This window comes from Thalassophryne amazonica, chromosome 18 (genome assembly GCF_902500255.1).
Source record: "Thalassophryne amazonica chromosome 18, fThaAma1.1, whole genome shotgun sequence".
NCBI classification, from domain to species: Eukaryota; Metazoa; Chordata; class Actinopteri; order Batrachoidiformes; family Batrachoididae; genus Thalassophryne; species Thalassophryne amazonica.
This window is the reverse complement of record NC_047120.1, coordinates 68,444,254-68,459,636: the sequence shown is the minus strand read 5'-3', so window position 1 is coordinate 68,459,636 and position 15,383 is coordinate 68,444,254. Positions and strand designations below refer to the sequence as shown.

At 42.1% G+C, this 15,383-nt stretch overlaps 1 protein-coding gene across 5 annotated transcripts in view; it reads left to right on the top strand.

Annotated features, from left to right (window-relative positions):
* myocd (myocardin) overlaps window positions 1-14,291 on the top strand; it is a 72,739-nt gene extending 58,448 nt beyond the window's left edge. For 3 of the 5 annotated variants that reach the window (XM_034194045.1, XM_034194042.1, XM_034194047.1), the window contains 9 exons: window positions 616-714; window positions 805-1,112; window positions 2,097-2,253; window positions 2,356-2,889; window positions 4,383-4,850; window positions 6,091-6,237; window positions 6,524-6,634; window positions 10,397-10,454; window positions 10,552-14,291. In XM_034194045.1, coding sequence (XP_034049936.1) covers window positions 616-714; window positions 805-1,112; window positions 2,097-2,253; window positions 2,356-2,889; window positions 4,383-4,850; window positions 6,091-6,237; window positions 6,524-6,634; window positions 10,397-10,454; window positions 10,552-11,174 — 2,505 coding nt within the window. In that variant the 3' untranslated portion in view covers window positions 11,175-14,291. The remainder of the gene's footprint in view (window positions 1-615; window positions 715-804; window positions 1,113-2,096; window positions 2,254-2,355; window positions 2,890-4,382; window positions 4,851-6,090; window positions 6,238-6,523; window positions 6,635-10,396; window positions 10,455-10,551) is intronic. The other 2 variants (XM_034194044.1, XM_034194046.1) reach the window with 2 other exon arrangements.
* The last annotated feature ends 1,092 nt before the right edge of the window (window positions 14,292-15,383 follow it).

Here is a 15,383-nt window from a genome sequence, read left to right as displayed (position 1 = left end):
TGCAGCAAGATCATGTTGTAGGTCTTTGGAGCAGGTCTGTGGATTGACTATGACTGTCCTCAGCATCCTTCACTTCAGCTTATCTGAGATTTTTCTTGGCCTGCCACTTCAGGCCTTAACTAGTACTGTGCCGGTGGTCTTCCATTTCCTCACTATGTTCCACACAGTGGAAACTGACCGCTGAAATCTCTGAGATAGTTTTTTGTATCCTTCCCCTAAACCATGATGTTGTTGAACAATCTTTGTTTTCAGGTCATTTGAGAGTTGTTTATAGGCTCCCATGTTGCCACTCATTAGAAGAGATGCAAAGAGGAGAAACATTTGTAAATGGCCACCTTAAATACCCTTTCTCATGATTGGATTCACCTGTGTAAGGAGGTCAAGGGTCAATGAGCTTACCAAACCAATTTTGTGTTCCAATAATTAGTGCTAAATGTATTCAAATCAATAAAATCATAAAAGCTGCACATAAACAAAACCTCCCTTATGGAAATCTAATTTTATACACTCAGCTGGTCATCTTCAACCTTATGGGGCCCCAACAGATCTGTTATAGGACTTACAAAAGGTCTGTAGAAAAGACTTGAGATGTAGAACTTTTTCTTCTGGTCCCAGGGAGGCACAGCTAAAGACCCGCCAGACCAAAGCCAGGATGAAGGTGCTGCCAACAACAGCCAGGTGACTCCACCCATACCGGTTCCAGCACTTGTCAAGGTATTTAATTTAATCTTCCCTTCAGGAAGCTGGCTTCCACATGTTTTTGTATTTCATATGTTCAGCCTTAATTCACTTTCTCATGAACAGTCAAAGACGTCAGACAAAAATCGACACAAGAAGCCCAAAGATGTGAAGCCCAAAGTGAAGAAGCTGAAGTATCACCAGTACATTCCTCCGGACCAGAAGGCAGAGAAGTCTCCTCCGCCCATGGACTCGGCCTATGCCCGACTCCTCCAGCAGCAGCAACTCTTCTTGCAGCTGCAGATCCTCAGCCAGCATAAACATGCTCATGCGCAGCCTCACGCGCAGTCACAGCAGCATGCGCACATTCCACAGATTCAGCAGCGGCAGCCTACGTTCAACTACCAACTTCACGCAGCCAGCCAGAGCCAAAAGTAAGTCAGGCGTAGCGTTATTGCCAGCGGCAATTCTGCTTGTTTTGTCAGCAGAATCACTCAACAAAAACAATTAATCAATCAATTAAATTTTGTGAAAAGTTCATCCTAGAATGAGGAAGATGGGATTAGATTTTGGGGCAGATAACGTGCAGATGCAGGAACCTTTTATACAGAACTTTTAATTGTTTTAGGCATTTTCTCAAAAACTAGTGTAATGTAGATGTGGATGAAATGAATTCAAACGTGGAAATCTGCACAACCAGAAAACCAAAAAGTCATTCAAATTAAAAATAAGAACTAAAAATTAAAGTTAACATGAAGAAAGGGCACATCCAAGGCCCTTTTTTCCCCAGGCCCTGGTGTTGGCTGGCTTTGGCCTTGGATTTCTTGACTTTGGCCTTGGATGCTTTGACCTTGACCTTGAATTTCTTGACATTGGCCTTGGATGCTTTGGCCTTGGATGCTTTGGCCTTGGATGCTTTGACCTTGGCCTTGGATTTCTTGACTTTGGCCCTGGATGCTTTGGATTTCTTGACTTTGGCCTTGGATGCTTTGGATTCCTTGACTTTGACCTTGGATGCGTTGACCTTTGCCTTGGATTTCTTGACTTTGGCCTTGGATGCGTTGACCTTGGCCCTGGATGCTTTAACTTTGACCTTGGATGCATTGGCCTTGAATGTCTTGACTTTGGCCTTGGACACCTTGGCTTTGATGGTTCAAAGTCTTGGTTATCTCAGGAAAATTCAATGAATGTTCAAGCCATATCGAATTTTTCAATTTTTATATCCAACATAGGTACCTAAACAACTTGTACAATACAAAATACTACTTGAGCTGAAAACAACTGCATATTACTTTCATAAGATGCACATTTTGCATATAAAAGTTTGTGTTATTTGTCAGTCTTTTTTCATGCCTTGGCCTCCAGGATTTGGACCTCTGGTGTTATTTACTCATAACTGTTGAATCTTCCTTTTCTAGAGGATCCAGTGAGCAGCTGTCAGCTTGTAGCTCCAGTGGTTCCTCCAGCACAGTCAACAGTAACTCATCCTCTCCGGTCAAAACCACATTTCCCAACCAAAGCAACATCTCCCCGATCAAACCTGGGCCCCTGCCAGCCAATCTGGATGACCTTAAAGTATGGATTAAATAACAAAATTCTGATGAAATTCCACACTGTTCTGCAGAAAGAGTCTGCATGACTTGCATGAAAGTTACGCAAGTTCTTATTCTGTTTCAGGTATCTGAGCTCAGACAGCACCTGCGTATCCGCGGCATGCCTGTCTCAGGCACCAAGACCGCCCTCATTGAGCGACTCCGGCACTTCAAGGACTCAAATTCTGGCTGCTCCCCCACACGCTCCAACGACATAACCACTGTCACCTTCCCTGTCACTCCCACTGGGTCCTTGTCTTCCTACCAGTCCCCATCCTCTTCCAGTGCCCTGTCCCAGGGAGGTTACTACCCTTACCCAAGTACCTCCTCAACCCCTCCCATTTCACCGGCGTCCTCCGAGCTGTCCCTCAGCGGCTCACTCCCCGACAGCTTCAGCGAAGTGCCTATGTCCTCACCGCCGCAGTTTGCCTTGCAGACTTCACCTGCTCATCTGAACATGGATGACGGTCTGGGAGCAGCCAGCCTAGGAGGAGGAGGACCAAGGGCAGGAGAGGGTGGAGGCGTGGACAGCCTGGAAGCAGAAAAAGATAAAATGCTGGTAGAAAAACAAAAGGTGATTGAGGAGCTGACGTGGAAGCTGCACCAGGAGCAGAGACAGGTGGATAACTGATGTTATGAAGTCAACAAAACAACTTTTTCTTTCTTTTTTTTTTTGGAGGTTCATGGAAACAAGATGAGCAAATTTTTCAACTTAGCAGTTTTTTATATTTTTATGGCACATGATAGCATGTGCTTTTGATTGTTATTTATTTTTTTTTTTTTAAGATATGGTAAAGCTTGACAACAAAAAAAACCTTTATGTATTTTTCATGTAAAGTGATTTGAACAGTGAAACAAGATCAGTTATAAGAAATTTTTTTAAGTTTTCCTTCCTGAAAAACTGTCAAGATAAACAAACATAACTTCACATTTGCTGTATCATGCAAGAATTTGGAGAAATGTCAATATAAATTTGCTGAATTTAATTGCATTAAATCACATTTTTCATGTGAATCAAATAATCCCAGAGTATAACATGGTTTTCTCACTATGCTACTACCTGAGGAACGCGTGTCAACACACGTCCGTACAGTGCCTGGAAATGTGAGCACCTTTTCTTGTTTGTCAGCCACCATCTAACTCTGACAAAGTCCGCTCAGAGAAGTGCACCCGCTTTCTAACCCTGACAAAGTCTGCCCAGTGCAGCGCACCCGCCTTCTAACCCTGCCGAAGTCTGCCAGGTGCAGCGCACCCACCTTCTAACCCTGCCGAAGTCTGCCAGGTGCAGCGCACCCACCTTCTAACCCTGACGAAGTCTGCCCTGTGCAAAGCACCCGCCTTCTAACCCTGACGAAGTCTGCCCTGTGCAAAGCACCCGCCTTCTAACCCTGACGAAGTCTGCCCTGTGCAAAGCACCCACCTTCTAACCCTGACGGAGTCCGCCCTGCGCAGCACACCCGCCTTCTAACCCTGACGAAGTCCGCCCTGTGCAAAGCACCCACCTTCTAACCCTGACGGAGTCCGCCCTGTGCAAAGCACCCGCCTTCTAACCCTGACGAAGTCTGCCCTGTGCAAAGCACCCGCCTTCTAACCCTAACGGAGTCCGCCCTGTGCAGCACACCCGCCATCTAACCCTGACGAAGTCTGCCCTGCACAGCGCACCCGCCTTCTAACCCTACCTGCCTTCTAACCCTGACTATCCGTAAATAGACCGTGGATTAACTTGAATGTGATCTTATTGAATTCATTTGAGCACATTGTGTTCTGATGATGTTTTTTACTAGCTGACATCAGACTCTTGCCCAGTTCATCATTTGCTAAATAATTTCACCTCGCAGCTGTGACGTCTTACGTTTGTGTGATAGCTTCAAACTGCAGCGTTTCCCACAAGATGACATCACATTATTAAGATTTCGGCCGAGCCTGATGTGCTGTGGTAAAACTTACTAATGCAGCTCTTCGTGTGTATGAAGAGAAAATTCTCTTAATTTTTCAATATTATTGCATCATAAGCTAAGATGCTAAGTCACGGTCATGCTAAAGTTTGGGAAGTCACGTGTGAGCATTTACGGGTTAAAACATTATTTTTACATTTGGTACTTTGTGTGTCAGGTTGAAGAGCTTAAGATGCAGCTCCACAAGAGGAAACGCTGCTACGGAGCAACACAGGACCACCACCAGCACAGTCCAGCCATGATGACTCAGCACTTCTTTGGCGTGACGGTCAAACAGGAGCCCGTGTCCCTCTCGTCCAGCTGTCCTCTCGCCTCTCCGAAACAGCTGAAGACTCCTCCTGGAAGCTGCTTGGAGGACATGGGTCACTGCAATACGCCCCTGTCCGGCATGGGGGTTCCTGCTGGGCCACAGTGTATGGACACAGCGCCATCTTCTGGCAGCCCTTCCACCATGTCCGCCTTCCTCAGTCCGCAGTGCTCGCCACAAGACTCTCCCATTGGGAAGCACTCGAGTAGCCCCCAACCCTCATCGCCAAGTAATGGCTACTTGCTGTCGCCACCGCTAGCAAGGGATGGTTGTTCCCACCCTCACCCACAGGGTGGCACTAGAGCACGCAACATGCAGGTATATTGTGGAGACAGAAGTCACCCAGTTTCACCGATTAACCTGCTTCATGTTGTGACCTCTGCAAAAACAGCTCATTGCATCAGGACCAAAGTGTGCTTTAGCTTTTCAGACATGAAAAACAATAAATTATATATATTTATATTTTGGGGGGGGGGGAATTCTATTTTCCTACAATGTAAAAAAAAAAAATGTAGAGATTTGCTTTCAGTTTAAGGAAGATTTTTAGAAATGTTTATATTGAGAAGCCTGATTGACTTTTTGTATTTGAAATGGCTTACATATATTAAAAATGTGCAAAATATCAAAGGGCGGAATAATTTTGGATGGCACTGTATGTGTTATTAATAATTATTATGACTATTTATACAGGACTTTGCCAGAAATCAAAGCACTTAAAATAAAATGTAATTATAAAAGACTAAATACCAATAATAGTAAAATGTATATGACAAAAATACCCCCAAAAAATACCAAATTAAAGAGCTGGTAATACAGAAAAACTGTAGGACTAGTTCTCTGGGGAAAAAAATGGTATTTGCAAAATCTCCACTTAATATAAGATTTAGCGATCACTAGCTGCAGTGTGTCTAATCTTTGGGTAAACTGTCAACAAAACTGAACCACTGTTAGACTGTTATTTTTCCATGTGGTTCGCAAACTAGAAGCTAGCAAGACTCAAGTTTAGGAAATTAAAGAAAGTGACAAATAAGCTTGTTTTGTGCCACATGCAACTTCAACCGCAACTGCTCCTAATTTCCATCACATGTAATGATGAGATTACTCCCTGCAACAAACCAAGACATCTCCAGCAGGTGGCGCACTGCTCTACAAGACACTAACATCAGCACGAAACTCTAACGAGTTTATCCTCCTTATACGCCCGTCACTTTACAAGAGGACCGCATGATGTTTTTGAGTTACTAACGGAGTTATTCATCTATTTACTCATAATGAGATAATTTATCATCCACCGGGGGCGCCATCAGGTATCAGTAAAGAAATCTGACTGGGCCACCCCCATATTATTTTGTTTGTATTATAATTGCATTTGGGGCCTCTGTCAATCATGGGCCCATAGAATCCTTCTCCTTATTCTCCCCTTTTCGGCACTCCTGCCATCCACTGAACCCTAAACATGCAGACGCGTGCAGTGTGTGAATTCTTCATATTTTTTTGCATATCCAGTTTTTTAACAAGCATTGATTTATTGTATTTTATTGATTTACTTATTTTCCAGTTGCAGCAGAAAAGCAGCGGACAGCCGGCGAACTGTTCCTATTCTTCTGACCATAGAGGCCTCCAGGGAGTCTTTTCCAGCTCGACTGATTGCGGTTTGAACCACAGTGGCTCAGTCAAAGCCGACGCCCCAAATATACAACCGAAGGTAAACAATCCAAACAAACAAACACTGCAGCGTGTTGTCATGTCACTTCATATTCACGTTTCGCTTTCTCCATTAGCGATCTTTGTCCGGTCGTTTTCTGTTACAGTGTTCATCGACACTCTTGTCATCTCGTCTCCATTCTGTTTTCAGCACATTTTCCTTCAAATGTTCTCTGTAGTTCTCAACGCCAACTCCTCAGACTAAAATTTAGGATTATTTTGAGGGCCTGATTGGTACTTTGTTCTATCTGGTGGGCTAATGACATTTTTCACCGTTTCTCACGTAGATGTCAGTATTGTCTTCTCCTCGGCACGTTGGCCAAAAGTCCTTCAGTAGCTCAGATTCAGCTGCATCTGACTTAAGACAGCCCCCGTGCTATGAGGATGCAGTCAAGCAGGTAAAACCAAATCCATGCAGAAATTAAGTAGATTATGGCTAAAGCTATTTTGATTTGTTTCTGACTGGCGTTGCTCTAATTTTCACTTTCCCGACTGTTTTTGCTTCTCTGTCCCTTGAAGTCCATCACCTGTGTTGCACTTCTTTTGAGTCATCCATCGCTTTGTCCAGTGCACTCACTTTCCACCCTTTACCAAGTATGCACTCTGTTGAATTCGTGTACGTTCCTTTCATTGGATTTCCGTTGGGAAATGGCTGATAGCGCTGCTAGCTCCCTAAATGGAATATATTTGGGTTGGCGGCTTTAATCTGACAAATAGGTCATCAAAAATTAAGATGTATGACAAAAAAAAATGCTTCCTGGACTCTTTGTTACATTCAGCCAGTCCAAAATGTGATTGGACTTAAGTGTCTCTGGATAGCATCGGTTCCAACTGATGAAATTCCACCTCGTGTGGTCTTCACACTGCAGTGCAGTTAATTAGTAAATCCAGATTACAAATAAAACTTGACACTTCTGTCTTGGTTTGGAGCGCACCAGCTGTGATGATGCTCTGTGACCAACGATTCATCCAAATCCTGCATATAGCTTTGCCTGTTAGTGTCAGTGAGGCTAATATTAGCTTAGCTGCATGGGATTTCTAGTACAGTATCTGACGGGGCTGCGACTGTTGGCGAGTAGTTGGAGACACAAATTTGCAAGAAAAGGGTGACAGTTTTCACTTGGAATCACGCAAAGCTGTATTCACAGTTTTGTCACACTACCAGGGGTCTCGGGGCAGTTTACGCCTGTCTTGTGCCTGGTCCCAGGATAGTTTATGCCCGTCTCGTGCCCGCTCCCAGGGGCCCGGGGTAGTTTATGCACATCTTGTGCCCACTACCATGGGTCCCGGGACAGTTTACGCCTGTCTCATGCCCGCTCCCAGGGGTCCCGGGACAGTTTACACCTGTCTTGTGCCCGGAATGTCAAATTGTCATATTTCTCTCAAATCAGTTACAGTGTAGTATTCGTAGGTTACCAACCCGCCACAAAGCTCTGTCACATTTGGTGCACTTTTCTGACTCATGGCGAGTGAGGTCCTGTGGCTCATACAAAGAAGTTAAGGGGAGGGTCCACTGGTCCTAACCACTTTATATTATTTGATGATGTATATTACAACCTCAGACTGATTTTAAAGTTAGTTAACTCTAACCTTAACCAGGACTAGTGGACCCTAGGACTAGGACTAGTAGACCCTACACTGCCAGGAAGCTCCCAAAATTAAGAACCCCAGTGAACGTTTCAAGACATTTTGGAACAATCCTTCATGAATGACGTATGCGAGCAGTCGCAGCCCAGTTAGAGACTAACATTAGAGTCCAAACCCTTCAAACAAATCAAAGCTCTGAATAGGGTTGCCAACCGTCCCTTGAAAAACGGAATCGTCCCTTATTTGGAAATAAAAGTGTGCGTTTCGTATTGACCTGAAACGGGACGCAGTTTGTCCCGTATTTCTGTGAGAATCAAAAAGTCTGTAAAATGTCAATGGAATTGACTGGCGCTTTATATGGAAACTTACAGTAAATTTGATCCCAGCCTTTCTCCTGCTTTTCACCAATGAGCTGACAGACACGAGTTGACAATACAGAATCACTCTTATCTCATTGGTCGAGGGACATCTGCTCGCAAGAAGATACCGACGTCATGAGCCGACGACGGTCGCTGGACGACAATAACAAAGCAGCATGGCTGATATCGATACAGACACCGACACTGGCACTGCAGATATGCCTACGGACAGCAATGTCTGTAACGTCGTTACTACTCCTCCTAAAAAAACAAACAAACAAAAAAGTATGCAAAAATACAGGGGAGAATGAGAAAAGGAAAATGTCTGGGTGGAAAAGGTGCGCAACAACAGTATTGTTTACTTTTCAGACTTTATTTTTTGCACTTTTTATTACACTAAATGTGTAAATGTGCACTGTTACATTGTTTTGGATGATGCAAATTTTCTATTGTTTTTTTTTTTTTTAATTTATACAATTTAAGTTAAGAGCAGGGGTGGTGGCCAAGTGGTTAATGCGCTTGGTTTTAGTTCGGAAGGTTCTGGATTCAAATCCCACCCCTGCCACATTTCTCCATGCAATGTGGAGTTGCGTCAGGAAGGGCATCTGGCGTAAAACCTGTGCCAAATCAACATGCAGATCCACCTTGGATTTGCTGTGGCGACCCCGAGTGCAAACAAGGGAGCAGCCGAAGGGACTTACTTATACAATTTAAGTTAAGCAATAACACTACAGAGATTTATTTTTTAAAGAAGACAGGATGCTCATATTGAAATTGTGAGTGAAAATTTATTTTGCACTAAAAATAAATTGCTAAATAATAATTTGTTTTCCACGTGTTCATATCAGAACAAATGCATGTATGCATCTACCTAAATTCAGGGTCAAGTCAACAGTAGGTAAGTCCCTTCGGCTGCTCCCTTGTTTGCACTTGGGGTCGCCACAGCAAATCCAAGGTGGATCTGCATGTTGAATTGGCACAAGTTTTACACAAGTTTTACGCCGGATGCCCTTCCTGACGCAACTCCACATTACATGGAGCAATGTGGCAGGGGTGGGATTTGAACCCGGAACTTTCTGAACTGAAACCAAGCGCATTAACCACTTGGCCACCACCTCTGCTCGTCAAGTCAGTCAAATGGTTAAAAATCGTTTCACACAGACGCTGGGAAGGGTGAAGGCAATGGTCAGTCGGCCAGTCAGCCCTGGCGGTGAGGTGTCCCTTATTTATTTTTCAGAGTTGGCAACCCTAGCTCTGAACCAGTTCAGGGAACAAAAACAAAACCCAAATGTTTTAGAAACAGAACGTGATTTGAAGTCATAACATACAATTAATGTTTATTGATTTATTTATTATGAAATAAAAATATTTTGTACTTGGTGGTTGTAGTAAACGTGGTGTTGTAAAATGTTAGTCTTTGGCATCAACCTCTTTTGGCGACCATGAAAAGAGAAATATGTTGGAGACAATTAGCTCGCATAGCTCCAGTTAGACTATAGAGTGAGCTAGCGTAGCCTCGCGTGTTAACCTCTGCATTTAGTGCTTGATTATAAATATAGTAAAATATACTTTCTATCAATAGATATCCTGAATATGTCTGATTGTTCTGCCTTCTGTGGAACAATATTAACTGGTATTTAATTTGGTTAATTTAAGATGGAACCCAAAACCAGAAATGTTAAAATAATGAAAGCCTTGAAACAAATATTTTTTTTTTTTGGATTTTTTTTTTTTTTTTAAATCACCCTTAAAAAAAAATAAGCACATTTTCCAGTTTTTGAAGTGGATGGTTGAGAGTAAACCTACAGTGTGACTGTTTTCTGTAAGAAAACCAACCAAGAGAATGTTCTTGATTTCACTAAAGAACTGCTTCAACACTTTGCAACTTTTGCAAAATAACTAAAATTCACTTTAAATTGTAGAATTTGAAGCCATATATATTCCTTAAAAAAGCAAAACACTTTGGTTAAAAGCGCATTTATATTTGCGAGTGACAAACATCAGGAAACCCAATGAAAGGAACGCATGTACATGAAGTGATCCCGTTATCCATTAACGAACAGCTTGAATACTTGCATTTTGTAGAATCTTCTCATATAACCGAACTGAAATGCGAAATCTCAAAGAAATCAGATATAAAGATATCAAGATGAAAATTACAAGATTAAGTGGATTAAACAGTCAAAATCACTTTTTTTTTTTAAATTGTGACAGCAACTTACCAGGAGTCAGCAGATGGACGAACTTCTGGACGTGCTCATTGAGAGCGGAGGTAAAGTCAAATCTAACATTTTGAATAAATACTTTTGTGGTACATGCCACGCCCACTGTTTCCTGCGACCCGCCCTCTTCTGCTCTTTCTCTTCAAGAGATGCCAGCTAATGCCAGAGAAGAGAGGGAGAGGTCCTCTGGAACCAAACCTGTGCCTCACATTACTGTGTCACCAGGGGGCGCTGGTCTCGCTGTCCCGAGGTTTCACCGCCACTATGAACACCTGTCCCCTGCCCAGCTTCATTATGAGCACTCAGCCAATCACATGGCTGACAGCCACCTGGAGACGCTCCTGGGCAGCCCCATTGGCGCGAGAGGAGAGGTAGTCCTTCTGAAAATGTCCGCCGAGAATGGCAGCCAGGACGATGAAGGGAACAGAGACAGCGAAGGATACAGCAGCCCCCGCAACTACCACCGCCACCCCCACCACCCCCAACAGGACAAACTTCTGGCCAACAGAGATCTGATGGACACGCCCACCTCTCTGTCACCCATCAGTGCCAAAGTGTCGGTCGTGCCTGAAGTGCAGGGGATGGTCAGCATGACCTTCAGCGAGACGCCGTGGGAAACGATGGAATGGCTGGACCTGACGCCACCTAGTTCAGCCACTGCCTTCAGCGTAGCTCCGCCCAGTGTGCCTAGCATCTTCAACACGGAGTTCCTGGACATCACAGACATGAACCTGAACTCTACCATGGACCTCCACCTGGAGCACTGGTGAAAGCAACAAGCTAGCCATCAGCTGCCGCCACCACCGGCGGCGCTGATGTCACCAAAAAAAACAAACAAACAAACAAAAACCCGTTGAATTCTACTTGTAAGTGCCAGAAATGAACTTTTATTATACGACAATCACTCAAAGGATATGATGTTGGCTGTAAATGTTCATCTGAAGATTGAGAGTGCATCAGAGGTCGTTGCCTCTTCTCTTCAGAAAGGAAGCTCTCATGTTCTTATCACACACAGAATCCAAAAGGAGTCTTGTTTATGAACCTATGAGTGGAATCCACACGAAAAATTTACCTACGCACAAAACCAAACTGAAACGTAATCAGGCGCACTCCACAGGTTCCTCGTGGGCGTGGGGGGCCAGGCTTAGCCGTCCTTGTGGCACTTCTCTAAGCGATGACATGTCTGAGGGGGCACCACTCACACCTGTGCTGCCGCCAGCGTAGATCGCGCAAACGCATTCACGTGTCAAAACAAAAACATTGCTTTGGGACTGAAAATGTTACATCGTAAGCACTCGGATGTGGTGACCATGTACTTCTCCACCTGCGCTCCATTTCCCACAACCCCAAATCAGGAAATGTTGGGACAGTATGGAAAAGACAACTTACCCCCCGCTGGCACTGATCCTTACGTTTATCTTGACTTCTGTTTCATTACAGACAGCATGAGCCCAAAGTGTTTAATGTTTTGTTTGGTCAGCTGAATTTTATTTCTTAATATTCATCCATTCTTTCACTGAAGGTTTGCAACACATTCCAAAAAAAAAGTTTGGGTGCCAAAGCATTTATCCCTTTGTAATGTTGCCAATCCTTCACATTTTGGCACTGAGGACACCAAGTGTTGAAGAGACAAAACAACACCCATTTTGTCCAATTCTTCCTGCCCACACATCTTAAGGTGTTGTAGCAGTTTTCTCCTTTCAAAGTTTTCCATGCATTCTCTGCTGGGGACAGGTCATGACTGCAGGCAGGCCAGTCCAGTACCCGTATCCTCTTCATCCACAGCCATGTCTTGTGGGGTTAACAAATGCATGGACATCCCTGGAAATGATGTTGTCTTGAAGGCAGCATATGTTGTGCTAACATCTTCTGCATTAATGTTTCCATCACAGAAGTGTAAATGACCTTTGTCAAGGGCACTGACACAACCCCAGACCATGACAGACCCTGGCTTTTGGACTTGCTGCTGAAAACACTCTGAATGGTCCTTTTTTGTCTTTGGTCAGGAGCACACAGCATTCATTTCTTCCAGTATTTGTTTCCAGTGTGTGATGGTCTGGAGAAGTTGACACCACTTCTATACGTTAACATAAGGCTTCTTTTTTGTGCAGTAAAGTTTTAAGTGGCATTTGTGAATATTACTCTACTACATTGCAGTGCTTGTCAAAGGTTTCCCAAAGTAATTCCTTGCTCATGTAGTTATATCAGCTATTGATGAATGGCAGTTCTTGATTAGATTGGATAGAACTTTATTAATCCTTTGGAAAGACTTCCTCAGGGGAATTGATGCAGAGATCATGGGTGTTCAGCTTTAGCTTGCGCCCTTTATGCACTGAAATTTCTTCAAATTCCTTGACTTGTTTAATGACATTTTTCACTGTACAGAGAGAAATATGCAAATCTCTTCTGAGGTTTGTTTGGGAAACATTTTTAAACATTTCAATACTTTTCTCAAGTATTTTTTGACAAATCCCGCCCATCTTTGCTCCAAAGACTCAGGGTTTCATGGATACTGCTTTTGTACCAAATCATGATTACAATCACATGTTGATCACCTGTGTGAAATAACAGTTAATTTTTCTTTTTTTTTTTTTTAACAGCAGTAGTAGCCCTAAATTGGCCCAGTCTCAACTTTTTTTTTTTTTTTTTTAATATGTCTTTCAGGCCTTAAATGCAGGAATGGATGTAAATTAATTGAAATGAAGTTGACCAGACAAAAGATGAAATATTTTGGGTTCATACAGTCTGCAGTGAAATAAAGTTCAATGTAAATGTAAGAATCCCTGCAAGTTTGTTTTTTTTTATTCTGGCTCTTTCTGGTTTGAGGTTGCCCTGTTTCATTGCCCCAGGAGCCTCATCTTCTTTATTTCATAGTGTTACATTTTTTTGTGGGTCTTTGATGTGTTGGCTGATAAAATTGACCTAAATTGTGTTCGAGGAGTTTTAGTACAGTTGAGTTTCTTTTAACAATTTCAGAAGCATCCTGTTCAGGGTGTCCCGGGTTCTGGACGTACATTCTCATGTTAAAGTCCCCCCAACCCCCCATAGAAAGTGGTGTACGCTGCTTTCAGTCAAGGTTTTGTACGTAAGTAACAATTCTAAGCGAGACTCCGGGTGCCTTCTGACACAATCTTCGTCATTTTTAGATGATGTGCATTAACTGCCAGGTGAGCACGATGGCACACGTTTTGTTGTCCACGCAAAAAAAAAAAAAAAAAAAAAAAAAAAAAGTGATTAGTGCTTTGTAGAAACACTTTATGCAACATCGATGTTAAGCCACTCTGACTTGAAGACACATTTCTGACCTTCATTGTAAACGTTCCGAGTCTGTATGACTGGAAGAAAAAACCCGAAGGAATTCCAAGGTGAAGATGGATGGATTCATAATGGCGTTTTGTAAATTCCTTAAGCATCTGTCCCGACAGGTACACGGTGACGTCAGCACTGCATTAAGACACAAACCACCAACCAAATGTATGATGTAATCAGTTTATCACTCTGTAAATAAGAAGAATCTCACAAGCACCTTGAGCTTCACGTTCGTCACCGTTTGCTTCAGCTTCCAGTGCTCACATAGATGTAGTGTTTTATTTTAATGAAACTTTCTTTTCATGATTTGTTCCAGTTTAATTTTTTTCATCTCTGGTCTTATCACATTATTCAGTGGGGGAACAGTATTCCCAATTTCCCAACTTAATTAATGAATTAATTTTAAGTGTTGAATAACAATTTCATCTCTGCTTTTTTCATCCCACCTACAAATTTTCACATTTTATTTTTCCAGGCCAATCTTTTTTTCCTTTAATATATATATTTATATGCTCTCTTGTATTTATGCTGACATTCCTCTGTGAAAATTATGGTGCTGTTATTTTGACTCTGGACATTTTAAATCAGCCTCCTAAAAAAGTGAAGGAACCAATTTAAGAATCACGTCACCTTTAAATATGTGAAAACGTCCCTGATGAGCACTTTTGAAGTATAAAATGTAATATATTCAATCTTTACTGTGAACAAAGTACAAAAACCTGCTACATTACTACAGAGTGTGGGGCCAAAAAAGATCAGAAATTTGGGGACTAACTTTGAAATTCTGAGAAAATACAAAATGTAGTCATGAGTTGAAAACTGTTACATTAATTGATCAACAGAGAAGATTTTGGTATTTTGACTAATCTTTTTCAGCCATTTGTAAGATAAATAATGAAAACCACTCTGGTTGAAATTTGCCAAATATGAAAATTTGCTTTCTGTTGTTGTAGATTGACTGTGAGAAATAATTTGTGGTCATTCAATGTTTTCTGACATTTCAGAACCAAAATGATTTACATATGATCTACGATTACTTGTTATTTATATTTAATTTTTATGACTTTTCATTCTGTGGCGTCACAATATTTTGACAAGTTTAGTCTGAATATAAAGCTGCACTCAACCGAGAACATCAAGAATTACATTTTGAAAATAAATGGGTAATACAAATAAATACAAGTTGCTATTTCAAGAATATAACAGGAACAGAACATAAGCAACAGAATAATATATAATGCATAACATATTTACAGACTTAAGTTTAAAATGCCATCTAGGTGTCACTAATATTCTGTCCTAATCGTACAGTCATTACTATCGTACCCACACAAAGATTTGTCCAATAACTGACATTATTTTATGTATAGGTAACTTTCAAAAACATGAAAACCTTAACAACCCCATGAATAAAGTCTCACTTTGAGTTTGACCAAATCTGTTTTTTCTTCTATAAGTTTTGAACTGTTGCACTCGTGAATGAACCTCTTTAGTATGCTGATGTTCTTTACCTTCGGCAAACAACTTTTTCTTTTTAGAAGAATGTATACACCCCCCCCCCCCCCCCCACCTTTTTTTTTTTTTTTTGGGTGAACATTTTCAAATCATTTTCCCTCTGAGAAAAAAAAAAAGATCACGTGATGGAAGCTTCCATGTTGCTTGGCCAATTT